Source organism: Arachis ipaensis, chromosome B07 (genome assembly GCF_000816755.2).
Source record: "Arachis ipaensis cultivar K30076 chromosome B07, Araip1.1, whole genome shotgun sequence".
NCBI classification, from domain to species: domain Eukaryota; kingdom Viridiplantae; phylum Streptophyta; class Magnoliopsida; order Fabales; family Fabaceae; genus Arachis; species Arachis ipaensis.
The window spans coordinates 120,588,931-120,615,278 of NC_029791.2; the positions used below are offsets into that span (position 1 = coordinate 120,588,931).

A 26,348-nucleotide genomic window follows, 5' to 3' on the forward strand; every position below is an offset into this window, starting at 1 on the left:
ACATGTTGCGGCGCCCCGTTAATCAAAAGTTATGCTACATTACATATATTTAATTGTGGTAATTTCCACTTTGTTCGTTCTTAATTCAACTATAATTAATTAACCCAATACTGATAAGCGTCACATCTCCAACAGTAAGATGACTTGGCTAAGAAATCAAATAGCGTTTTAAATTGGTTAATTAGAGTATTAGACACATGTTAGTTAATATGATCAAGTAGGTATTTTAATTAAACTCATTTTGGTTAATTAATTTTATATTGGTGTAGAGACTAAAATGAATTCAATTAACCAATTTGAAATACATATTTAATCATACTAAAGTCTTAGTACTACACTTTAACGTTCTATATCAGTACTCTGTGTTAACATTAATTGAATTAAAGACGAATGGAGATTGAGATTTATAAACTCAGGAACTAATTTGGTCATTTCCAAACGTTGAAAAATTCAGAGATCAAAGTTAGCATTATCTCATATTTAGTTTGTACCATTACTATTGCAATTACTGTTATTAATTATACAAAACTTCTCTTAGCACCTTATAGATTAATTAAATTATTACTATTGGTATTAGTATTGTTGTTGTGATTGTGGTTTAGTGCATAATGCATGAGTTAATTATTATTGACCGTCAACTCACATTAACAATTAGGAAAGAAATTAAAGATAATTATTTTGATTCTCTTGGACAAGCACGGGTTTGTTTGATTTTTTGTGAGGACTATTTCAAAGGAATGGACTTTTAGGTTCTTTGTTTGAATTTTCTTTATGTTTAAAGCATTTGATTCCTTTCTAATATCTCTTTTCTGAGATTGAGATGTTCTATACTAGGATTTAAATTCATCACTATTTTAAAGTTCGATAGAAAGTGATATATATTCAGATAACTTTTGTATATCAGTGTTTTTCTATGCCATTGGAAATAAGAGGCAAAGACTAAGATTATTACACTTGTTCATTGGGTAAAAATGCTCACAACTTGGCTTCTCTTAGTATAACTGAATTGTCAGCTTATTTTTTTCTCTTGATTCTTTTCCAAAATTATTTTAGTCTTTGTCTTGATCAGTTACACCAAAGCATCATATTCCTCACTAAAAAAATAATTGTTTTCCATATAATATATTATTCTAATGGAACTTTTAAACTTAATTAAGTTCTTTTTCTCCCTAAAGTACATTTTTTAAATATTATTGATTGTCCTCCTATGCATTATTTAATTTTTCTCTAGTCCCTTTTCTTATGCTACAAAATGTGCTCCTTACACAGTCTTCTTCCCTCTTAATCTATAAATTCATTATTCTTCTCATAGCTACTACAGTTATTATGAGATTGCTTGATGACCATATGACTTTAGCTTAGGTACTTACAATTCAAAGGAGTTGAAAATTATGCATAAATTATTAGTGCATTGACTGTGACATGTATGATATCTCTGTTCACACATTAATATTTTCATGTTTCTGCTTGTTTCAGCTTGATAACATTGACTTAGACTTATCACAGTCCTTGGAGTTATATTATCCCATAACTTCACAGCTCCTACTCCAGAATCAAAGCTTCCTTCAGCTTACACTTGTTCCATTCAGGTGGGTTAAAAGTTGAAACATCTCAGAACTTTGCATACATTATATTTCATCTGGTTGTGTTATGTATTGATAAACTGCATGCAACATAATAACCTTGTATAGGTGAAGGGGCATTATTGTTAATGTCTTCAATGGGTGCTTCAGCTGAAGAGAACCTTGAAACAAAACAGATGGATGAGAGAAGCTTTTCAATATCTTCATCACAAGGCCAACAACAGGCACCACCATATGTGCACAAAGTGGGAATTCCTCCACGACAGAACCTGTTCCAAGAATTCAAGGCAACCATCAAGGAGACATTCTTTGCTGATGATCCTCTAAGATCCTTCAAGGACCAACCGAAATCGCGAAAGTTCGTCCTCGGTATTGAGGCCTTGTTCCCCATACTCAACTGGGGGAGAAGTTATAACCTTAAGAAGTTTAGAGGAGATCTTATATCTGGCCTAACTATTGCGAGTCTTTGCATTCCCCAGGTACTAAATTTTCATTACTAAGATCATGAATTTGTGCTTTTCACTTGAAGATATTTTAAGTTCACTTTTCTTAATAATTGACTTGAAAAAAACAGGATATCGGATATGCCAAGCTTGCAAAGTTGCAACCAGAATATGGACTGTGTAAGTCTCTTAGCTTGTCCAAAAATATCTAACTCTTAAGTTAACTTAGGAGTTTATAAGTTTAGGTCCTCAAATCGAACTTGAGTCGATTTTACTAAATTATGAATTCATCTAAACTCTTTGGTTTGATTACCTTGCTTTTTTTCGTTGGACTGAGATTTTTGTGTTGCCATTTGCAGACTCAAGCTTTGTTCCACCACTAATCTATGCTGTCATGGGTAGCTCCCGTGATATCGCAATAGGACCAGTGGCAGTGGTTTCTCTCTTGTTGGGAACCTCACTTAGTAATGAGATTGATCCTACTACACATCCAGAGGAATATCTGAGACTTGCCTTCACAGCCACTTTCTTTGCTGGGATTACTCAAGCAACACTTGGGATTTTCAGGTATCATATACAAGGGAATTTGTATTTACCTTTGCCTAAGCAAATGAAGATTCCACGGTTTACAACATCATATGATGATGATTTTTTCTCTTGTTTTCAGGTTGGGATTCTTGATTGACTTCCTGTCCCATGCAGCTATTGTTGGTTTTATGGGGGGTGCTGCCATCACCATTGCCCTTCAACAACTTAAGGGCTTTCTTGGGATTCAAACAAAAAATTTCACAAAAAAAACTGATATTGTCAATGTGATGCATTCAGTAGTCTCCACAGCCCATCATGGAGTATGTCTCTCTCTCTCTCTCTCTCACGCGTGCGTGCGCACACAGACAAACAATAATATAGGATTATTTATACACATGCCAATGATATATAATAAGACGTACTTATTGTATATTCATAGACTAATCACTGTGTTACGAGATAATAGAGTGTTTCTCCTACTAAATAAAGAATATTGAGTCACCTATATGGTGATGGAGTAATAAGGATATACAAGTGAAAAAATGGGTTATTCTATCTATCACTGCTCCTTATAAATAAGTCCTGCCTAAACAACAATTTCTAATTAGTGTTTTCCTTATGCATGCATGAAACTGATTGATTTATCTAACATCTTGCAGTGGAATTGGGAAACTATACTCATTGGAGCAAGCTTCTTGGGTTTTCTTCTATTTGCCAAATTCATTGTAAAGACATTAAACCTATTAATTTTGGCTGTTTGTTCTTTTAATTCTATAAGTAGGATTGTAATGATCCTCTCATCATTTTCTGTTATGTGGATCAGGGAAAGAAGAATAAAAAGTTCTTCTGGGTGCCAGCAATTGCCCCATTGATATGTGTTATCTTGTCCACTTTTTTTGTATTCATAACACGTGCAGATAAACATGGAGTAGAAATTGTAAGTAAAATAGATAGAACCCTGTGTTATTCATATGATTGGAGTCAGAATCAAGAATGACTATAAATGCAGCAGAACTAAATATGTGTCTATTTATATGTGAAGGTTAGAAACATTAAAAAAGGGATCAATCCTTCATCTGTTAAAGAAATATATTTCACCGGTGACTACCTTGGGAAAGGTTTTAGAATTGGTGTCATGGCAGGCATGATAGCACTAACTGTAAGTAATAAATCTTGACATTAATGTATACCTCTCTTGAAAAGTTTATATTCCTCCATATTCCAATCGAACCGTTGCATTTCTGCTATCAGGAAGCTGTAGCAATTGGAAGAACATTTGCATCTGTGAAGGACTATCAACTGGATGGAAACAAAGAAATGGTAGCATTAGGAGCTATGAATGTTGTAGGTTCAATGACTTCATGTTATGTTGCAACTGGTAAGCTTGAATTCAACTTCATGAAATAACTAAAGTGATAAATATTATGAGCCAAAGGAAAGAAAAACTAAGCAATAACTATCCACTGTTTGCTTCTACTAATAAATCAAAATAGGGGAGAAATGAGTCTATCACTCTTCACTATTTTCTTTAAGGACTTTGGAATATAAAAGAGAATAAGGATTATAATCATCTTATGGTATTGTTTTGTGGTTCATCATTGAAGTGCAAGATTCTAATCTATCTTTCTGTTGCTTTCAGGTTCTTTCTCTAGGTCAGCAGTGAATTTCATGGCTGGTTGTCAAACTGCAGTATCTAATATTGTGATGTCTGTAGTTGTGTTCTTAACCCTGGAATTCATCACTCCCCTTTTCCATTACACTCCAAATGCCATTCTTTCTTCAATCATCATTTCTGCTGTCATCAACCTTGTGGACTATCAGGCAGCTATTTTGATTTGGAAGATTGATAAATTTGATTTTGTTGCTTGCATGGGAGCATTCTTTGGTGTTGTTTTTGCCACTGTTGAGATAGGACTTCTAATTGCTGTAAGTACTAAATATTAATTAATGTATGCTTAGTTATCTTATGCTTTCAAAATGTGAAGTAGTTTCTACTGGTCAATTTTTGTGGCAGGTTTCTATATCCTTTGCAAAGATTCTACTACAAGTTACAAGGCCTAGAACTTGTATTTTGGGGAAGATTCCTAGAACAACTGTGTATAGAAACATCCATCAATACCCAGAAGCTAGTAAGGTTCCAGGTGTACTTATTGTGAGAGTTGATTCTGCAATATATTTCTCCAACTCCAATTATGTCAAAGAAAGGTAGAAGATGTGGTCCTTCTTTGTTTCAAATTGACATATTCTGCATAAACATTGTTTAATATCCCTCTTCTAATCTACAAAAGGATTTGAAAGTGATGCGATCTCTCTCTTGCAGGATACTAAGATGGTTGATGGATGAAGAAGAACAAGGAAAAGGAGATTACCAAACAAGAATCCAGTTTTTGATTGTTGAAATGTCACGTGAGAGTCTCTCTATTCTCTACCTTGGTTTTTATCTGATTTTTATGTCAAGCAAGAACATACTGTTCTGGTTTGTTAGTTTTCTATAAGTATTAACTAACTTATACTTTGTGTTCTTTGTGCAGCCGTTACTGACATAGACACCAGTGGCATCCATGCCCTTGAAGAGTTACACAGAAGTCTTGAGAAGAGAGATGTTGAGGTAACCAAACTATATATTATGGTTGCTATATGAAACAAATGAAATCAACAATAATTCAAGCTGAACATATTATCATGGACAACTAGTATCTTACCAAAAGGAGTCTCTTTAATTTTTCTTTGTTTGGACACAGCTTGTTCTGGCAAATCCTGGCCCAGTGGTGATTGACAAGATTTACACATCAAAGCTTGCAAACATGATTGGTGAGAACAAGATCTTCCTCACAGTTGCAGAGGCAGTTGCATATTGTTCTCCAAAGCTAGCTGAGGACCCATGAAAGAACAATGAACAATGATCTCAATTTTGCATTCAAACAGAGAGAAGAGAAGAGAGAGGAAACTGAAATGGGACATGCACAAATGTGAAATGTTAAAAGAGAAGAGAGGCCAATGTGGTTTCTGCTATAGTCAACTATAGGATCAAGAGTGAGTGAGATGGTCCATCACTAATAAAAAAAAAAGGAAATAATAAAGTGGGTAGATGATAATGGCCTATCTGATAGTTAGTGCTATATGATATGGATATCCTTATCCTAAAGTGGGCAAATACATATACATGCACACAAGTATAGTATAAGATGTAAAATCATTAAATAACTCTAATAAGCATTAACTCCTTCCCTTCTTTTTGCTTGAGAAACAAAACCATAGGAATCTAACCTAGTTGTCTGTATAATGAGAGGGAAAAGTGTATTTTTTTTTCAGTAAAAGGGAAGCTGTTCATCTCTCACTCTCTGTAATCTCCCTGAAAAGTAATTACTTTCTTTTTCTGTATTATGTATTACTTTTTCTACCATTTGGTGGTTGTGATTCTTGGTGCTAGGAACGTTAAGCATTGGATGCTGGATATGTAAATAATGTTTGGCTCTTGAATGAACCAAGAGGCAAAACAACGCCAGATTCATACATACAATTCAAGCAGGCTTCGTAAAAAGCAAAAGAAGAAAAAAAAGAGGTAAAAAGTATGTCTGATGTCAGATTCAGACACTGAATGTACGAAAGTTGTAACAAATCTTTAACCATTTTCTCAATGGCAAATTTTATAGTGCCTATAATTTTGGTGTCGAAATTGCCGAACTTATATTATATGGTAAATTTTAAATATTAAAAAATCATTTATTTTTATATTTTTAATTTAAATATTAATTTTTATCTTGTTTTAATAAGTTAGGCAAATATAAATAGGCACCATAGAATGCACCTTTCTCAATTGGTGCATGGTGCTGGTAATAATAATAATATTGTACTATGTAGCTGTTTTAATATTTTATTATTATGTTGCCTTTCTTTTTGGTCTTAAAAAATTAAGAGGGGGCCGGGGCTTCAATGGGGGAATGTATGAACACCGGAAAACGTCCAGGTAGTGGGGACTTGGGAATGGTGAATGCAAATGCACATTCAAATAGTAGTTCCAATATTTACTTTTAGATGATTATTTATTACTTTTTGAAGGTCCTTTCATGGAATTATATGTTTCAAGATATACCCAAAAAATTACTACTTAAAAAACATATAAGCATTTCAATACTTCAAACACATTAGTCTTAATGCTCAATCATTAACAAGACAAACGTTCTTCCTTTGAAATTTTCCAGTGACATTGTGTTTTGACTTTATTATCATTTAATGAGGGGAAAGGAGGTAAACGACTGAAAGCAAAGCTCAATTTACTAAAGATGTGTCGTTGAAGAAGAAACGAGCCTCTCATTTAATCTTTACTCCTACAGTCTTTAGATACAAGAATGACTTCCTTGACTCCCTGTCATCATCATGTTGATATTTTAAGACTTGATGGTTTTTTTTCATGCTACTACAAATCTACATTGATGATAATGATGTTCTGGGTCAATAGTCAATACAATGAAAATTTCCAAATTGCCTAGATATGGGCCTTAACTATTTCATGGGCCTTATATGGGCCAGGCCTCATTGAGGATCCGGGTGTGAGTACGGACAAATCACAGGAGAATGCAGATAACGAATGTTACGAGCCTCAGAAAAACCAAACGCAGTGATGGCGCACTTACCCGCCCTCCGGGTTCTCCTTCGCCACATTAACTGCCTCATTCCGCCACCGCGCACATCTATGCCTGCACTCTGTACCATCCGTGCCACGTGTCACTTCCTCCTTCTCTCCCCTAAACCTCGCAAACTCCACGCCACCGCAACTTCCAAAGGTCCAGAGAACCACGCGCTGCTGCTCAACAGAGACGAGCGCGTGGCGAGAAACGTTACTCCAAGCGACGTAGTTGAGAAAGGGAGCACAATCGCGGCGATAGTAACGTCGTTGGGAGGTCCACCTGGCGCCGTCGGAATCGTTCGACTCTCAGGTCCTTCTGCGGTTTCCGTGGCGGGTCGAGTGTTTCGACCCGCCAAAAGGAGCAAGAACAATGATTGGAAACCGATGAGCCACGTGGTGGAGTACGGAGTCGTTTTGGATTCGGAGGGAAATGTGATCGATGAGGTTTTGGCGGTGCCGATGCTGGCGCCAAAATCTTACACGCGCGAGGACGTTGTTGAGATTCAGTGTCATGGAAGTGAAGTGTGTCTGCGCCGAGTTCTCAGAACTTGCTTGGAAGCTGGAGCTACACTTGCTCAGCCAGGTCTCTCTCTCTCTCCCTCTCAACTTTACTTCTTACTGTGATAGTTAGTTAATTGGAGCAATGCTTGCAATTAATGAATGTTTTTGTTGTCTGAAGTAGAGTTGTGTTCCAAATTTCATTGTGTTTTTTTTTAAGGAGAGTTTACGCTTCGTGCGTTTCTAAATGGTCGGTTGGATCTATCACAAGCTGAGAATGTTGGAAGGTTGATTACCGCCAAGTCTGTGGCTGCTGCAGATGCAGCACTGGCCGGAATCCAGGCATGTCTAACTCGAATTTGGTTTGATTTGATTTTGCAATGCAATAAAATGTGTTTGTGATTGTGCATTTTTGTTAGTGTTAGATATTAGATGGAGAAATTCTAAAACTCTCAAGGAGCACCAACTAAATTGTACTCATTCAATTATAGAACGACAGTTGAGGATAGAAATTATCACTAGCTTGGACATTTTACAGTCTCTTATTATGTAGAGCGTAATCTAGCTGGTGCTGCTTCTTGAGCATGTAATAATTTCTTTGTTAGATGGGCTTGTGTAATTGCATTTAATGGTTTTGGTATTTATATCTGTTACTTTTGACTGCTGGGGAAATTATACTGAAATTTAACCAAAAAAAAAAAAACAAAAATGTTTCTTCTTGGATAGGGTGGTTTCTCCTCTCTTGTAAGATCGTTGAGAATGCAGTGCATTGAGTTGCTTACTGAGATTGAAGCTCGTTTAGATTTTGAGGATGAGATGCCTCCTTTGGATTTGAATATTATTATGGATAAAATTCATAGCATGTCGCAAGATGTTGAGAGTGCATTGGAGGCAGAAAATTACGACAGGCTTCTGCAGTCTGGATTACAGGTATGATCTGAATGACGCCTTTGTATTAGTCCATTGCAAACTGTAATAGTTGCTGAATATTGTTCTCTTTCAATGAAGACAACTTTTCTACGTCCATATTCATTTGAATTTCGTCAAACTGTAATAGTTGCTGAATATTGTTCTCTTTCAATATGGTTTTCTTGTAGATAGCAATTGTTGGCCGTCCAAATGTTGGCAAGTCAAGCCTTCTAAATGCATGGAGCAAAGTAAGTCCTGTCATTTTATCGATGCAATATTAAATAATTTAATTTTGATATTTGTTTCATTTATGGAATCTTCGGTCTAGGTATTAACCTTGCAATGAGAGATTGAAAAGTCAAGGCTACTTTGCCACACCTAGGAAGGCTAAATATAATATACTACCATTTCTCGAGTTTTCTCATGACTTGAATTTGCTACCAAGATTAACAAGCTTTTGTAAAATTTGTTGGGACACAATTAGCTGGTCGCAACTAACGTGAAATGAGTCACGTTTTTTTTCCCTGATAATAACTTGATGATCATCTAACTGTATTATTTAACTTTTTGATTATTTAACTTATTGAGCATGGTGTTCTTGTAGCATGCAGAGTGAGAGGGCAATAGTTACTGAAATTGCTGGAACCACTCGTGATGTAATTGAAGCAAGTGTCAGTGTCAATGGTATCCCTATAACCCTTCTTGATACTGCAGGAATCAGGGACACTGATGATGTTGTGGAAAAGATTGGTGAGGTTTTCTTTCCTTTTAGATCAACGCAAATTTAAGTTTTTATCTTGCACCACCAAAGAGACTGATTTATGTTATGATTAGTGTATGGATTACTGGAGCACTGGAATAAGTCTTAAGTTTGTAAAGGATATCAGTTAGGGATAAGGACTTCGTCTTATGGCAATAAATCTTGTGCATGGATGTCGGTATTTTTCTTCTTACTTGAACTCATTTCTCCATGTACTGATATTTATTTCTGTTCCCTTAACAGGTGTAGAGAGATCAGAAGCTGTTGCTAGGGGTGCTGATCTAATTATCATGACTGTGAGTGCTGTTGAAGGGTGGACTTCTGAAGACACCAAACTTCTAGAAAGGATTCAGTCTGCTAAGGTTTTACCCTATAATCCTCTATCTTCATTTTCTTCCTATCTTGTTCATGATATTTAGTATTTATCTTGATATAGATAGAAATAAAACATTTTTATTTTGGGGAAGAAAGATTTGGATAACGCAAATTTTGGCACAAACATTGGCTAGCATAGAACTAGACAGGTTACCACTTTCTTAATATCGTTTCAGAATTCATATGAAAAACTGGCAAACACAACTTGGCCATCTTATAAATATTGAGTTATTGACACACTCTGATTCTGGGATAAAGGCCCTGAAACATTATAATATTAAATTATACCGGATCTCTTTCTTTTGGCATTAAGATTGATATGTGTGATTATTGTCTGTCATTCTGTTTAGAAAGTGAAAGTTGTTTGTTTGTTTTTCAGTCTTTACTAAATCTTTCTGCGTTGTTTTCCATCCTATTAAAATCTTTCTTTAATTAGAGTTCAACTGGATCCTTGATCCCAGTAATACTTGCGGTCAACAAGATAGATTGCAATCCACGCGCTGAGACAGATTGGGACAGAGGATGTCAGAGTCATGATATCTTCAGTAAACGCGTGTTTACGTGTGCTGTTACCGGTCAAGGATTACAAGACCTAGAGAGGGCAGTACTAGAGCTTGTGGGACTTGATGCCATTCCTTCTGGGGGTCGCCAATGGACTGTCAATCAGGTACTTTACCATTTTGGTTCTCTCACAATTCCCAAAGTCTTAGCTTTAAATGTTTCTTTTTACCTTTTGCATGGGAGAGTGCTGGGATCATGTATCTATATTTGTTTGAATTGAACTAGAGGTGAAGGTTGAGGATATACCTCTTTTACCAAGTGTTGCATGCATTTTTTTTCCAATATTTTTCTACTACGTGACTTTTTCCTAAGATTTGCAAGCACACAGACACACATAAAAGAGGGGTAAAGATAGGATGTGATTGCATTGTTCATTTGTTCTGATATAATTGTATGGTTCAGAGACAATGTGAACAACTTGTTCGGACCAAGGAAGCTCTTGAAAGGTTACAATCGTCAATAAAGGAGGAACTACCATTAGATTTTTGGACAATTGATTTGAGGGATGCTGCATTATCCCTTGGACAGATAAGTGGAGAAGATATATCTGAAGAAGTATTATCAAATATATTTGGGAAGTTCTGTATTGGTAAATAGAAGGCTCACATGAACTACATAGAGATGTTTTAAACATATCCCCTCCATTCTGTATGACTCTATATCAAGTTAAGTTCATCTGGGCCTGTATCCCGGTGTACCCCCATGGCTTTTTTTTATTTTTTAATCATGTTTCCCTTTTTCTTTTTCTTTTTCCGGCTCATCCCTTTCTTTGTATTTGTATTCTGCCACCAGAGGAAATAATTTCTGTCTCTTGGGCCTGTCGACCAAAACAACAGGCTCTCTGGTGAATACTAATCCCTCGTAATGAACCAAAAAATAGTTTTACTAGAATTAATATTCAATGTATAAATGAAGTCCCGTAAAAGAAGAGAAAAAATGAAGCGTCCAGTGTCTCACTGATAAAACGTTGATGTTCATTTTTTATATTCATTATTGAATAAAGCGCAAGATTCATCTATTTTCCTTCATTGCTTAGAGCGGTTAATTGCCGACGTCGGTGACGGGTTTAAGAATTGGCAGCTCCATGATGGTCAAATTTATGCCCATCAATTTCAATGAGACTTGGTAGCAACGCCTACGGTGTTCACTTGAACTGCACTCACAGTGGATTAAAAAAGCAGCAGATTGGCAACGTGACATGCTAATATAAATTGACCAAAACTTTTCTTATTCAAGAATAATAATAAATAATGATGTTGATAATAATAAATGTTACAAATTATTACAAATTTATTGAGATACATGACATGGATGAATTAACCAGCAAATAAATAGAAGGAATCTGGTGGTGCTGGTTGTGATCCATTCCCAGACTAAAATTACAAAGCTATCAACATCTCTCATATACACTTTGAAGCAGGGGATGATACAACATAGCCAACGGATTGCACTAATAAAATGGATACATATATGCGACCATCAACGTAGTAAACACTAAACAGTGAAACTACGATTGCAGGTATGCTTGCCTTCTAACTTCTAAGTTCTAACCAAGTACTTTTCGAAGTTCTTCCGTCAACTTCACCCGACTCGATGGCTCCAACTGCATCACATTTTATAATTACATGTCATATAAACGTTTCAACTCTTAAATAAAAATAATAATAATTAAATGAATGATGGTGATAATTAACAGTTAAGGAAACAAGAATTCTTTTGAAGTGTTTTACCTTGCTTAAAAGAGCAGCAAGTCCTTGAGGCAGAGCTTGCAAATCTAGAACCGAGTCACCAATGTTTGTCAATTGAAGCAACACTTTCTGTGCACGCAATTCCTTTAGTTTATCCTCATAATTCAATGGATTTTCCTTCCAACTGAAGAAGGCTTCATCGTCCAGCCAAGCATCTTTTCTACCTTTGGCAATGTTGGAACTCAAATACCAGTTTTTGACCAAGTCCATGGCGGAAACATGTGACAAATGGTCACCAGCAGCTTCTCTCACATTGTTGATAAGTGACTGCTCACCAATTCTCCTGTACAGTCTCCGGTAGAAGACGGCGCGCGAGTTACCCCAGTCCAGAACTTGTCTTATTACCCCCTTAGCAGCCATTCTTAAGGAAGTATCATGAAGTTCAGCAAATTTGGTAGCTATCTGGGTATACAGAGGCAAAAGCTGTTTTTCGCGAGATTTAATCTGCTGCTGTAGAGATTCAAAGGACTCGGTGTCCCTCTTGTCCTTAGCCTCCTGAAGTTTTGCCTTCAGAGTTATCAACTTCTGATCAAGTCTACCCATGCACTCCAACAATTCCCTTGTTCTAAACTTAATCTCAATCATCCCTTCTGGTTCAAGGACATTTCCTTTAGCTGTTCTGTCGGCATACATTTCAATATGGTCGGAATTGATCCGACTGTCAACGACAACCCATGCTCCACCACGGAGTTCACCCATCATTGGGATGTATACAAAAATGGGCTGCTTGTATGTTCTAAGGTTCTCCACAATTGTCGAACCAGCCTGGAGAATTCCTTCGAAAAGGTCCCTCTGACCACCAGAGAAGCCTCTCCAGTTTGCTAGAATGAAAAGTGGGAGCTCTTCTCTGTTGAAATCCATTATTGCTTGGGCTGTTTTAGTAGCAGAATCAGGGAACCACACTTGGCCAGCCTGAGGAACAACTCTCTCATGGGAATCAAGCTGGCCCGGATCAGCAGGTATTATTTGCATCACTGTCTGTGTTTCTACAGCAACAATCCCCACAGGGATTCCTCCAAGCTTTGCCCTTCCTGTAACGACTGTCCTTGCCCATCCTTCTAGTGTCTCCACGAAGCTGTCCTTGTCGAAAATTCCACCGAGCCATCTTCCATTACCATCCAAAGTTCCAGAAATAGCAGCACGAGGATCACAAGAATTTTCTGGTAAGTACTCCACTGGTCTTTCAGGAGGGTCAAGGGGCTTTACGATGGGAAGTGAGCCACCTACATGAGAAGGAATGTAGCTAAGCCACTTCAAAATAGCAGAAACACCTTCAAGGTCATCTGAAACTGTAAGATGTACAACTCCATTAGTAGCCATGATTTTAGGTCCACCAAGTTGCATGTGAGAGCTGTATACCTCCCGACCAAGAAGTTTGTTTAGTGCTGAGAAACCAGTAAGAATTATAGGCTGATCAAGCCTCTGTATGCATCTCATTCCAAGCCTAGCAAGATAAGCCCCTATTCCAACAGTCCTACCAGTCACATATGTTAATGTGAAAGTTTCCTTGTATGCCCTTGAGTAGGAACCAGCAATGGCTCCACTACCACTCAAGTTTTCAACCCCCAGGCCATCCTCTTTCCCAACAATGGTATCTATTATCCATCTGGTTTCACCGCTTTCAAGCTTTAGCTCGTGTGCAATCACAGATGATCCAATCCGAGCAAAATCCTCAGGTGTTAAATATACATACTGAAAACCATGCTCAGGGTTGGACTCCTCAGACCAACCAACTTTAAAACAGGCTTTGACTTCCTCGGCAACACCTAAACGGGCACCAGAATTTGCTGCTAAATAAATTAAAGGCAGTTTTTTTGCACATGCAAGATCAGTAACTGCACGGAAGAATGCATCCTCTCTAGGGCCAAAAGAACCAGCCTTGAATGTCACATCATTTGCTACAACCAATATTGTCCTTCCGGATGGGAATTCGGGGGTACACATGTCCATAAACCAAGCTACCATCCCAACATCATTGAGTCCAGCAGAATGCTCCACAGGAACAAGAGGAGTACCCCAACTACCCTCTTTGTCAGCAAATCTAAGCTCTGTTACCTTTAACAGATTTTTATCTTTTGGTCTTCGAAATCCCGGCTGTTGGATTGCCCACGACTGTTCCAAGGCTGTTTCAAATGCCTGCACGAAGCATTTATCCTCAGCAAATATAATTTGATTTGTTTCTTGATCTAGTCATTAAAAGGAGCAGTCCCATATTTCAACTCTTATCCATTAAATAGCACTTACCAGGGGGAAATCATAGCAAAAAGTGGTACTGTTCTTTCTTGCTGATAGACGTTTTCGATCAATAACTCCCAAAGGTTGATAAGTTTCATTCACAGGTACACCATGCAGTGGACCCTTTACAGTGATTGAACTGTATACCACTCTATGAGTATTGGTATCTTCCATTTCTCGGTATATCTGCAAATAAGTAAATTGGCAATCAAGTCAATATACTAATAATCTTCATTTACTATCCCTTCAATGCAGAAATAGCCAAGAAAGAGAATTTATTGGTAACCAGTCCACCCAGAAGAGTGAAATTGAGGTCACATATTTAATTCACTAATGGTTGGTCACTTCCATATTGATACTAAGAAGATTTAAAATATTAAATAAATAAATAAAAGAAAAGAAAAAACGAGTCCAACATTAAAGAGGGTCATGCTTCTGAGTTCTAACTATTTTCCCTACCCAAAGAGCTTTGTCTATAAAATATGTTCTTGCTGCAGATTCCCAGACACTCAATGATGAACTGCTGGTACATGAATTCTATCTATCACATGCTTCATTATTCTAAAAACTAATAAAAGGATATGGACTATGAAATTAACAATTATAAGCTGACTAGTGTATCTCTTATCAAATATATGGAGGATACTCCTTTTTCATTATTAACAGAACCGTCTTCTGGTTTGTAGTTACAAGGTTTACCCAAGAAGTTTCAATTAATTATGTTAATACGGAAGCCGAAACTTAGTTTTCTTGTCACAGGGAATTTTTGTGCTATGCAGGAAAGCTTTCCTTTTAAACTAGGACTTACATGTACAGTGCATGTATGACCTGTCACATTGTTTACAACAATCCTCCATGCGCCATTTGCCTGTCCACAGGCTGCCATCCAGAGCTTGACTTCCCAAACTACAACTCCTAATCTATGCATTCTTACACCAACCGATGAATGGATTTCATGTGCTAGTTCTTCCAAGGTTGCCTCAACTGTTGTTTCTTCTTGGCCCGCATCTATGTCAACTCTCCTGGAATTAACATCCAAGTGTAAGACAGACAAAAACTTATTTATCGTATGTTAAGAATCTAAATAGACAAGTATGCAGCCATAATTACTTGGGATAAGGCACAAGATCATTTATTTCCTGCTCGCGTATAATATAGAGGTACATATGAGCGTGTTCAGGTCTGATAGTGGCATTGTGTGAATTAAGTTCCAACTCCTCCATTGCAGCCATCAAGGACCTAAAAATGCTCCTTGAAGTGAAGGACATAGCCAATTCGGTACTAGGTGTTTCTGCATCCGTCCTTTGATACGAAGAGAATCCTTCATTTGTGGTTGGCTGTCTTAAAAGTGTTCGAAGAAACATTCTTTGAACAGGTTGAGGCTTTTGGTCCATAACAGTGTACAGATGCCATTGACGATCTCGAGAAGGAGTATACCGTATGTTCTCATAGCCTTTAAGTTTGTCCTAAAGGAACAAAAATGTTGAGTTAATGATCAAGCATAGAAGTGGAAATTGTTTCTTTTCTACCTTCTAGGGTAGATAAGGGACTTTAGCCATGAAATAACTAACCAATTCAAGGTAAATGGATAGCGGTGGTTCCAAATGACGCAACAGAGGTTCCTCCTGATAATAGAGCTTTTCTGCTGACCAGTGAAATGAGTGCCTCATCGGGGTACGCCCTTCATCCCTCTGTATGATACAGCTAATTACTCCAACACCAGTACCTCGTATAGTGGAGCCTACTTCCTCTTCTTTTAGTATTTTCGCCAACTTATTGATTCTTTCTTGAGCCTGATCCTCGTCACCACTACAAAGCACAAAAAAGTAACTTGTCAAGAAGATATTGTAGGTCCTAATAGGAACTTCAACAAAAAGGATACTAATAGTTGATCTATATAAAGGAGAGCCAGAGAGAGAGAGAGAGAGAGAGAGAGAGAGAGAGAGAGAGAGAGAGCACAATGAGACCTCAACGCCACGAGCTCAGAGCCTAATTGCTGCATCAACAATTTAACATATAGAAGGAGTTACTGTAACAGTACCTGTCTTGCAGTAAACTCATCTGGTTGTTGATGCCCACTAATGCAACATGCATCATATTACCATGCTTAACTGGTTCACCAGCAGCACTTGAAACTGCTTCATGAAGATTATTGGTTGCTTCCTTTAACGCAGCAGTGATAATTGCAGGCAAAAAGTGAAGAGATTTAATTACAACCATTACGCCCCATTTTTTCTCAGTGTGTTTCTCCACCAGCGTTTTATCTGACATTTGGTCTTCAACCCCACTCTTTCTTTCAATGTACTCTTCTAAGAACTCCCATGAAGCAATAAGACCAGATCTGTGCCACTGCATTCTGACACTCCCTTTGACAAGATATGGCTGACAGCAGATATTAAAAATTAGAAAAGCATATGATAACCCCATTCTACCCTCACCTAGAACAAAAGATTAACAAGCAAGAAAACAATGAAAGGATCAAATAGCGATAGAAAAGCTGAAATACCTGGTAGAGTCTGCGTATATAAGTTTCCACAACCCTTCTTTGAAGGGTGTGATCACTGTGATCAAATAAACCCACCAAAGCATCTTCAACTGCCAAAGGAGCACTAACAAGGTCCTCCATTCGGTCATTAATAGCGCTTTTCCTCTTGGGAGTATCAATATTTTCACCATCCTCAGTGAACATCTCTAACTCAGAAAGACTTCTAGCAATGTTGGATCGAAGTTCACTCAATTTAGTTTGTTCCAGCAATTGACTTGCCTTAAGGGCCAACTGCATCAAGATAATTACACATAAGGAATCTGCTAAAAAAGATCCAAAGAAGATAAAAGTATCATCCTGATTCCTCAATACGGAGCAGTAAGCCGATAACTTATATTCACAAATCTTCCCTGGAGAAGAAACAATTTGACATCTGAAAATGAAACAAGATGAAGAACATAGAACTTTGTTTTTCAGCTTGAGCAGAATATCCAAGGGTAATGTCCAACCTGAGAATAGTTAGTATGGTTGAGTTGAGAGAAGCGGATTAATTGATCCCTGTAGGCAGCAGGATTGGGGTAAACCAGTTTATCCATTAGTCGTAGTATCAGCTTATTTTTACTCTTGATACCCTGAAACCAATGAATGTAGTTAGTAATATAGTTACATAATAATGTAACATGACTTGAAGGAAGCAAAACTCTCAAGCTGAGTATGTTGCAAAAGTTTATACCTGATGTGAGAGAACTATATCCACAATCTTCAACAGATCTTTCTTATATTGAAGACGGAGACGTTCAATTACATCAGCCTAGACATCAGGTAAAAGGGTAAAGGTTATTAATATTCTAAAAAATTAAATGATAGATAAGACATCTTTAATTTTAGAAGAGCTGCTTGGTTTGTTCTAATTTAGTTTTTTGTATTATAAGCCTCTTGTAGGAACAAGCAGGGAAAATGAAGTTACCAAAGAGGAGTTTATCTACAACACCACGAGATAAGTAAACATTTGATATAGATAACAGAAAAAATTAAAATGATCAATTGTGAGTGTAAAAATTAGAAGTAATAGGGTGGAGAAACAACAAATGACATATGCTTTTAAGTTCTAATATCACACAGAAAAAGAAGCCTCACTCTAGCCCTTACTAGGATAAGGCACAAAATTAACAGATTGTTTTACAAATACAATACCTGCATAACGATTGAAATCATCATACTAACCTGTATATTATCACTAAATAGTTCTTCAACAAAAAGATACTCTTCAAAAAGGGATTGGACAATTTTACGAGCATGGCTCTCTCTTCCACCCTCATAGGACTTCACAAGACTCAACAGAGGTTCAATCAGCCTTTCTTGAGCCCCTTTTTCCTTGTTGGGACATGAGGACAAATGAGCCTGCAGTTTAAAATACACATCATGAATTCACATCCAAAGGAAGTTTATCAAAATGAGGAATTTGATGACAGGAACTCACTTCAAGAATTCCCTTCAAAAGTTTGGCAGGGAAATCAACCACTTGGAAGCTTGAAATCCTCTCGTACTCCTTATATTTCGATTCCAACTGACAAACCACAAAGGCAAGGCCAGCTCAGGTCACTGTCTAGAAGTAATATCAGAAGGAAAAGCCACCAGGGTTTCACTTTACCTCATTTTTCAGATCTTTGGGAAGACGGTTTGCTAGAACTGCAAAGCACTCTTGCCATTGAAGGAAAGGTAATTCAGGACTATCAAGGCAATTGAGCAAACTTTGCACAACCTGAGATAGAAGTCAGATTCATTAACTAGACATGCATATACAAGTCTAAGAATAATAAGGGTAAAAAATTTCCTATAAATGGCGAAGAGATTATGACAACCTGTAAAAAGAGTCAAATTTCAATATTAAACAACTCACTGTAAAAATTTACCCACCTCATCAATATTGTGCTCATAACCAGCAAGAATCATCTGTGCAGCATTTAAGCTTGCAGCACATTTCTGATGAACTTTATCAGAAGTTGCAGTGGGTGGGCCCAGGACTGGGAATTTTCCATTGAAGGGTTCTGCCTTTCTTACTGCTGAAGGATCATCTAGATCAAGCCTTGCTATTAGTTCACCAGCCTACAAAAGATAGTGTTTTTTTAAACCCATCTTTAAATTTTGCAATTAAACGTTCAATGCGGTGCACCATGTACCTGCATCGGTTGACCTTCAGACATTTTGAAATGAATAACCCCAGAAGCAGGTGAAAGAAGTGGCATGCACATCTTCATGACTTCAACTTCAGCATAAGGTGTGTCAGCATCAATATGGCTGTCATCTACAACCAAATACCTCATAAGCTTGCATGGTGTCTCTGCAACTAACTTCGATGGATCATGATCATTCTGCCAAAATAAATGTTTTTGAGACGCGCCTCACAGTAGGGGGAAAAAGGATAGAACTTCAACAGCCAAAACAAGTCATATACCTGAAGCAAGCAAGTCCTTCCATCAATTAGAAGGCGCGTTCCAGCAGCTTCTTCCTCTGCATATATAACATGACTGTTTCCATCCAACTGTATATAAGTAGGAACTACCAGTTAATAGCTTCAACATCCAATATATATAGAAAGGACAAATTACTTATAGTGATGTCAAGCATAAAACACTGACATTGACTAAATTGATGATAAAGTTTTGTACAACATGCAACCCCAAGATATACAGAAATTATAGATGCATCATGCAAATTGAAGTTTATGATGTGCAGAATGAATAAAAAGATACACTTGCAGTTCAGAGAACAATACTTGCCTGCATCAGCAAACCTCCATCACGTAAAGTATGTATCTCAGCTTCTACTTCGGATTGATTCATTCTCAATCTATAACTTCCAGACCCTCCTCGTACCATGTCAATCTAGTAATTGTTTACAATATGGGAATTACAAAATTGACCACGATCTCTGGTGGAATAAAAGGAAACTACAGAGAATGTCCATCAAATGGACAACTATAACAATACATACTGTGTATTTGCTTCCTTCAATGTTCAAGGACACTTGAGAATGCACAAGAGATATATGCTGGCATAGTTATAAACTCAAATTAGTATTGATATTACTAAGAAAGGAGCTAGAGCTATGAACTATTCATTTCTCCCATTTAGAAACAATACCTTGGGAGGGATTTGTCCCTTTTCCAGATAGCCAACATAGTCTGATACCAGAGCTGCACTGCTTGCAGAAGCTTTCTGCATTAATTGGAAAAATCACATCATAAATTTCACTATATGTAACTAACAAGAACTCACTGAAATATACAAGTGAAAAGAAAACTTTCTTACATAGAGGGCCCCTCCAACAACAGAAAGATACCAGGGAGGCCTCTCTGCTCTAACCCTCATCGCAATTCTACTGTCCAGCCATCCCGTGTGAATTTTGTTGTCTCTGTAGTCTGAAGCCTGTGAAACCATGTACCAGTGTCACTTGTGTGTGCTCAAAATTTTCTTAGTTCTTATACATTGTCATCATGAGAGAGTAACTTACATTCAGAAGATCAATGGTATAATCAACATTGGTACGAATCTCTCCACGAATTTGAATCTCCTTCAGCCCTAGAACCATATTTGCTATAGCTAAAGCCCTAGATTCTCCAAAAGCAAAAACATGCCCTGAGGTGAAGAACAAGACATTAGAAATTAAAAGACAAGGTGATAGTAAATACATGAACAAAAATGAAAGAAAGCATCTTATAGAAAATTGATACACTGAAGTTAGAAATTCACCATTCACCATGTATCAATTTACAAACTCAAGTTCATAATTGGTATCTTGGACAAATGAAGGTCAAGATTATTCTTTACTATTATTGATTTAACTAACAGATATTACTTACCAAACTGAGAATCTGAAAACTCGTGTATTCCTCCTCCAGACTGCAAGCATATAATTCAACAAAATTCGGTCAGTACCTCAACATCAAATGAACAGCTGAATGTGAAGAAGTAGAGATTTACCTTAACAGAGAAGTATGCCCACACATTTGGCTTGCTTTTAAAGCTAAGCTCCTGCACAAATATTTTAACTCAGTACACAATATCAAATTCACAAAGCAAGGGATAAGATTGCCACTGGATGTAGTAGTTAACCTGCACTTTCCCACTTGTAGGCTTAAAACCATCATCAGGGTCCTCACTTGTCACTCGCACAGCCACACAGTGACCTTTTGGCTTTGTGGATTGTGCTTTGTCAAAATCAAAAGGGGTAGCCAAAGCTGATGTTTTCCTCCAAGCATCATTCCCCCCACCATGTTCCACCCCATAGAAACGTCTTATCTCTGTAAAATGAGACGCATAGAAGAAAACAGAAATCAAACCTCAAGCAATTGGGCAAACAAGAAGAAAATGAAGAAATAGTAAGTTATCTGAAGTTGTACCAGGAAGTTGCCAAAGAGGGATACCCATCCCAATTGCAACTTGTGCTGCTGGCAGATTTATCTCCGCTATCCACTCAGTAACAGGGTGCTCAACCTATATGCGAATCAAATGCAAAACAGTCAGTCAATATTAAATATATAAGGGAAAACTAAAATGAACATATAAAGGATAAGAAAATTAGGAAGAAATGACTTTAAGTATTGCATACATCCATAAACTATAAAAACATACAGAAGCATTTTCAAAGAGTAAATAGCTAAGCTCAAATGGGTGTTAGTGCAAAGTTTCAAGCATAATCATAAAGGTACAATATGTCATCATAATCAAAAGTCAAAAGGAGTATTAATCAAGTCATAAGAGCGCGGACCAAAATGAAGGTTTAAGTACAAGACCTGTAGTCGAGGGTTCAATTCCAAAAAGTAGTACTCGCCAGTTTCCATACTGAAAAGATACTCAACAGTAGCAGCCCCAACATAATTTACAGATTTAGCCAACCTTCTAGCTGCCTGTTCTAGTAGTTTCACCGTTTGTGGAGGAGCTACAGTAATGGGACCCTCTTCAATAATCTGTTACAGAAATGTGATTAGGTCATTTGTTAGATTCATTTCACCCAGCAATTTTATGTGAAAACATGAAACTTCCAAACCTTTTGGTGCCTCCTTTGAACACTGCAATCACGGCTATGCAAAGCTGCAACATTTCCATACTGATCACAAAGTAACTGGACTTCTAGATGTCGGCTCTATTTGGAAAAAAGAAATTATACCATCAGAATATGATCAAGAATCCAAGAATCATGATCAAACAAATTATAGTTCAGCGGCTTGTCTAACCTGGGAGGCAACCTTCATTATAAATATAGGTGAGCCCGGAACTTCACCTTGGACTTGCTTGAACAATGCCCTTACCTCATCATCATTATGAACCTGAAACATCCTTGTGATGATTACTTTCTAAACTTTGCCAGAAAAAGAACACAAAAGTAAGGTTACGACAAAGTTCCTCAAAAGGGTATTTATCCAATTCTCTTTAAGCAAATATTTCATATACTCCTGGAACAAAAATCAGCTTGCAAGATTAACTGAATAACTGTAAAAATCTTATATGATTTCCAAAATGCCTCTACTGATCACACAAGAAGCAAACCTTTCTTATGCCTTTACCACCACCACCCCAAGATGCTTTGATCATTGCAGGGTAACCGACAACTTGACAACTGGCAATTGCTTCTTCTGTTGTATAAACACATGCTTCCCGGTAAATTTCATCAGGAATAGTAACCAAGCAACTATCGGGAGGAATTTTCACCTATAAGAAGAAAATTTAAACTCATAAATTGAACACACGGGACAGAATAAAGGCACGATCACTGGGGAATGAAATTTACATGAGAACCACTCCATGGAAGGGTTGGCACTTCTGCTGCTTGAGCAATCAATGATGAACCAATTTTGTCTCCCAGTGCTGCCATAGATACAGCTGGAGGTCCAAGAAATACAATTCCTTTTGCTTTTAATGCATCTGGAAGCTCAGGATTTTCTGATGCATGACCCCAACCTGGCCACACAGCATCAACCCGAGTTATCTCAGCCATCTGAAATATATATCGCATACCAGTCAGCAGACATTAGAAGTATATCACATAAGCTAAAAATATCATTACTACACACAGTCACTGAAAAAAATCAAGAACAAGTTGCAGTGACTGTAGACAAGTACACAACAGAAATAAATAAAGTATGCAACAAATATTGTCATTAAGGGTATGTTTTGTTAGAGGGTAAAAGTGAGATGAAAGCTTTCATGGATGAAATGTAGCTCATCAATGAAAATTTTCATCCCATTTCAGCTTGAACCAAACATACCCAATGTACAATTTCATGTCTAGATTCATGTGGGGAGATTCAAAATCATAGTTTCTTCTTGACAACATTTGAAACCTTCAACTTTCCATAACACAATCTGCTTCAGCAATTACTTTTGAAGAACAAAATCTTGTGAAATAAACTTCACACACCTCTACAATAAGCTGCACATTGGCATAGTTATTGTTATTGGTCCCACCAGGTACTTCGACAAATTGATCGGCTATTCTGATATGTTCTGCATTGATTCTCATGTCCTCTGGAGTAGCCATGGCAACCAACAAGATAGCCTTCTCCGTACCAAACGTCTCATAAGCCCAGCTCCTCACACTACGTATAAACTTGACTGCGGCCATTCCATTGTTTGCAATTAATATACTATGAATTGGCCTTGTTCCCCCAAGTGCATTGCAGTATTCATCTACTTCAGATATTGTAGCAGGGTGCCTGTTAGGTACCACACCATTTGTGTATCCATTTCCACGCCCAACACCAGCCATTCTCTTTCTCCTTCTATTTAAGTCCTATGTGCTGCACAGTAGAAACTAGATTACCAGAAGCTGAAGAAATTTGAAAATTTAAACTCATTTATAAATTACACTTTTTTTTATCAATTGATAGTGTTTGATCACAAATAGAATACAGGTAAATTTTTTTACAAGTCCTTATGTAACTTATTCTATATAAGAAACTGGATTTACTTATAATGACCTGAGTGTAAAAAGGTATTACACATATATCTCATCTCAATTACCACATGCATCCATTATCTCAAAAAGTTATACAAATGCAAGCATCTAATTGGATGACACAGTGTAAAGTGCATAGCGAATAAAGTCTGAGAAACTCAATATAAAGCATATGATTAAGCAATAGAAAGCCCATGCTAAGTTTAGACCAAGTTAACGAAATTGGGTTGGAAATTTGAAAGGTTCTGTTTGGTCAACCATATTTGGACTCAGTTAGACACTTCAATTTTGCAAGCATTAGTACTGTGAATGATGTGGTGAACTCATTTAGTAAATAATTCCAAACGTGAAAAAATTCTATTACAAAACCGTTCATTATACAGCAACTTTCTCTGCAAGATACAAGCAGCCAAATAAAGCTCTCAATTGCAATAAAAAGAGAATAAAAGGAAGCAATCATCCAATGATAACAGACCCACCTTTTCTAATCAATTAACCCACCAAGAACATGCAATTTGAGATACCACAAAAAACAAAGTGTGAACCAACCACCTAAGGAAAAGAGCCAATTACTTTATCGGCTTAACAAACTGCATAAAATAGGGGCATAAAACTTAAAAGCTTGTTCCTTTTCTTCATAAAGAAATCAGAATTCAGCTCAAGGGTCAAGCTTTGAGTGGGAGGAGAGAAAAAAAAAATCATAACACAGAAAGAAATCAAGTAATGAAACTCAAACAGACTAAAAGAAAATGAAGAAATGGATGAGAGAGAGGACAGACCTCAGTGATGGGAGTGTGTGGGTTAAGAAATGAGGAATTTTTGCGTTGTGGAGTTTGGTAATAACGAAAATTGGTGGGAGTTAGGGAAGCATTTGGGAGGGTGAGAAGTGATTAAGGGAAGAGAAGAGATGATCATGCAGAAGAAGCAGAGCAGAAGAGAAAGAGAAATAGAAATAGAAAGAAGAAGAAGAAGAAGAAGAAGAAGGTGGTTTAAGGGAGTTAGGTTTGGTATTGGGTTGAGACTTTGGTGGGTCTCTTGAATGAAGGTAGCACGTGGAACCTGCCCCTGCCAGCCACCGAAACCCACACCTTCTTTCTCTCTCTAAGTAAGTAAGTAGCAGTAGTAGTAGTTCGTAGCTACCACCTCCTTTCTCTCTCTATTCAATTCAATTCAATTCAATTATGGGCGACTCCAAATTGGGGATTATTGTTTGTGAATTGTGCAAATGCAATGGTTGATTCAGTTGAGTGGGTAGTTCGATGGTGTTGCCCAACAACCCTTCCTTCCTTCCTTCTCTTATATTATATGGGATCATTAGCTGAGATGAGTCATGAGTCAAACTTGGATGCTGCCCTCCTTTTTCTTCTTTCTCTCTCTTCTTGTTAAACTAACTCCCATCTGGCCCTCTCACTATCCCTTTCTCTCTCCTCTCCCTCTCTTTTTTATTTAAAAAATAATAATAATTAACAAAGGCGAATCTATTTATTTGTAGGTGAATACTCTCGTCATAATATCCTCACATAGTCACATGATAGTGTTGCGAACACTTAGATGATTGGATCATCCAATTATTACAAATTTAATATTCTATAACAGTGATTAATTTTTGTAAGCAGATAGTATTTTTTTAGAGAAAAACAAGTGTACGAGTGACACTAGTTATTAATTAAGGTGTTAAATGTAACAATTTTATATTGAAAAACTAAACTTTTGATTTTCAAAAGCCTCTATTTTATAAAAAAAAAATTTGCACAAAATTTTAAAAAAATTATTCAAAATAAGTCACTTTAACTAAAGTGATATAAAACTATTTTATACGAATAGTACATTAAAATTAAATTCGTAAAAAAAAAATTAAATATACTTGTACTACTCCAAAGTCCAAATACCTTAACGAACAATTGTAGTGTAAGAAGATTTCTTGGCCGTACTTAACAATCATTCATTTCTTTGTAGCCATGAATTATGATTGCAACTGATGCAATCCCTTCTTCAAGCTTTTGACTTCTTTTATTGATAAATTTACATACATGGGAAAATGATCGCCCCAATTGAGAAAATGGGGTGGATGAAAGCTTGAATCAATGGTGAAAGAGAATACATAGAGATGTTAATTAAAAAGTGAGGTTGCATTTCAATTAAATAATACGGTTGATAGCTAGGTTCATATATATTGATATTAATTTAGCATGGTTTTCAGTTTATGGTTGGGGGTTAGGTCCATTCATGAGTCATGACAACCTCACCTCTCTTGTTGCCTACTATCCTTGATTTGCCCTTAATTTTATGGGTAAGGTGGGACCCTGAAGATGCAAAAATCCAAGAGCTCTTGTTTTTTTGGCATATTGAATGTCTTTTTCAGTTATTAAAAAATAAAAACTAAAAAATTTAAAAACTGCATATCCAACATTTATGTTACTTAATTGTATCAGCTGGATTTTATTTTTTTTCAAAATTTATTCTTTTTACCTAATATATAAAAATTCAATAATAATACTTGATAATTAAGAACTAATAATAAAATTTTGTGTCTGATTTATTCGTGATGAAGGTTATATTTATAAAATTGTTACTGAATTAGTTCTAATTTTTTTAAAAATTAATTATTAAAAATACATTTGATGTAAACAAAAAAATTT

At 36.8% G+C, this 26,348-nt stretch overlaps 3 protein-coding genes and 2 long non-coding RNA genes across 10 annotated transcripts; 2 read left to right on the forward strand and 3 right to left on the reverse strand.

The window, feature by feature from the left end:
- On the reverse strand, positions 1,380–2,519 carry LOC110264404. The gene is made up of 2 exons (XR_002350557.1): positions 2,340–2,519; positions 1,380–1,852 (listed from the first exon to the last, which is right to left on the reverse strand). It is a non-coding gene; the product is annotated as an uncharacterized LOC110264404 (long non-coding RNA).
- On the forward strand, positions 1,477–5,824 carry LOC107606121 (sulfate transporter 1.3). Of its 2 annotated transcripts, none has more exons than XM_016308106.2 (14): positions 1,477–1,589; positions 1,692–2,062; positions 2,158–2,206; positions 2,386–2,593; positions 2,694–2,874; positions 3,214–3,279; positions 3,378–3,491; positions 3,597–3,713; positions 3,806–3,932; positions 4,194–4,480; positions 4,569–4,759; positions 4,875–4,960; positions 5,086–5,162; positions 5,296–5,824. In XM_016308106.2, exons 2-14 carry the CDS (start codon positions 1,712–1,714, stop codon positions 5,437–5,439), a joined length of 1,998 nt encoding a protein of 665 aa, XP_016163592.1. In that variant the 5' UTR covers positions 1,477–1,589; positions 1,692–1,711; the 3' UTR covers positions 5,440–5,824. The 2 variants fall into 2 exon arrangements, with proteins under 2 accessions (XP_016163592.1, XP_020962107.1); XM_021106448.1 differs by having other exon boundaries at positions 4,875–4,909.
- On the reverse strand, positions 3,493–5,549 carry LOC107606122. The gene is made up of 2 exons (XR_001612626.2): positions 5,257–5,549; positions 3,493–3,853 (listed from the first exon to the last, which is right to left on the reverse strand). It is a non-coding gene; the product is annotated as an uncharacterized LOC107606122 (long non-coding RNA).
- Positions 7,077–11,108, forward strand: LOC107606123 (tRNA modification GTPase MnmE). 2 transcript variants are annotated; one of them, XM_016308107.2, is made up of 8 exons: positions 7,104–7,764; positions 7,900–8,021; positions 8,406–8,609; positions 8,777–8,836; positions 9,200–9,338; positions 9,592–9,710; positions 10,160–10,390; positions 10,687–11,108. In XM_016308107.2, the coding sequence occupies exons 1-8, from the start codon at positions 7,143–7,145 to the stop codon at positions 10,879–10,881; spliced, it is 1,692 nt and encodes a 563-aa protein (XP_016163593.1). In that variant the 5' UTR covers positions 7,104–7,142; the 3' UTR covers positions 10,882–11,108. The 2 variants fall into 2 exon arrangements, with proteins under 2 accessions (XP_016163594.1, XP_016163593.1); XM_016308108.2 differs by lacking the exon at positions 10,687–11,108 and having other exon boundaries at positions 7,077–7,764; positions 10,185–10,387.
- On the reverse strand, positions 11,493–25,080 carry LOC107606124 (acetyl-CoA carboxylase 1). 4 transcript variants are annotated; one of them, XM_016308110.2, is made up of 33 exons: positions 24,489–25,080; positions 24,189–24,261; positions 23,173–23,551; positions 22,543–22,749; positions 22,302–22,463; positions 21,989–22,081; positions 21,802–21,897; positions 21,548–21,721; positions 21,155–21,248; positions 20,868–21,055; positions 20,736–20,786; positions 20,615–20,654; positions 20,266–20,390; positions 20,064–20,180; positions 19,896–19,970; positions 19,747–19,803; positions 19,533–19,637; positions 19,208–19,294; positions 18,933–19,124; positions 18,670–18,858; positions 18,404–18,514; positions 18,233–18,319; positions 17,977–18,153; positions 17,486–17,563; positions 17,262–17,384; positions 16,774–17,043; positions 16,309–16,649; positions 15,839–16,076; positions 15,378–15,733; positions 15,076–15,289; positions 14,277–14,453; positions 12,015–14,168; positions 11,493–11,887 (listed from the first exon to the last, which is right to left on the reverse strand). In XM_016308110.2, the coding sequence occupies exons 3-33, from the start codon at positions 23,518–23,520 to the stop codon at positions 11,831–11,833; spliced, it is 6,783 nt and encodes a 2,260-aa protein (XP_016163596.1). In that variant the 5' UTR covers positions 23,521–23,551; positions 24,189–24,261; positions 24,489–25,080; the 3' UTR covers positions 11,493–11,830. The 4 variants fall into 4 exon arrangements, with proteins under 4 accessions (XP_016163596.1, XP_020962108.1, XP_016163595.1 ...); XM_021106449.1 differs by having other exon boundaries at positions 24,189–24,299; XM_016308109.2 differs by lacking the exon at positions 24,189–24,261.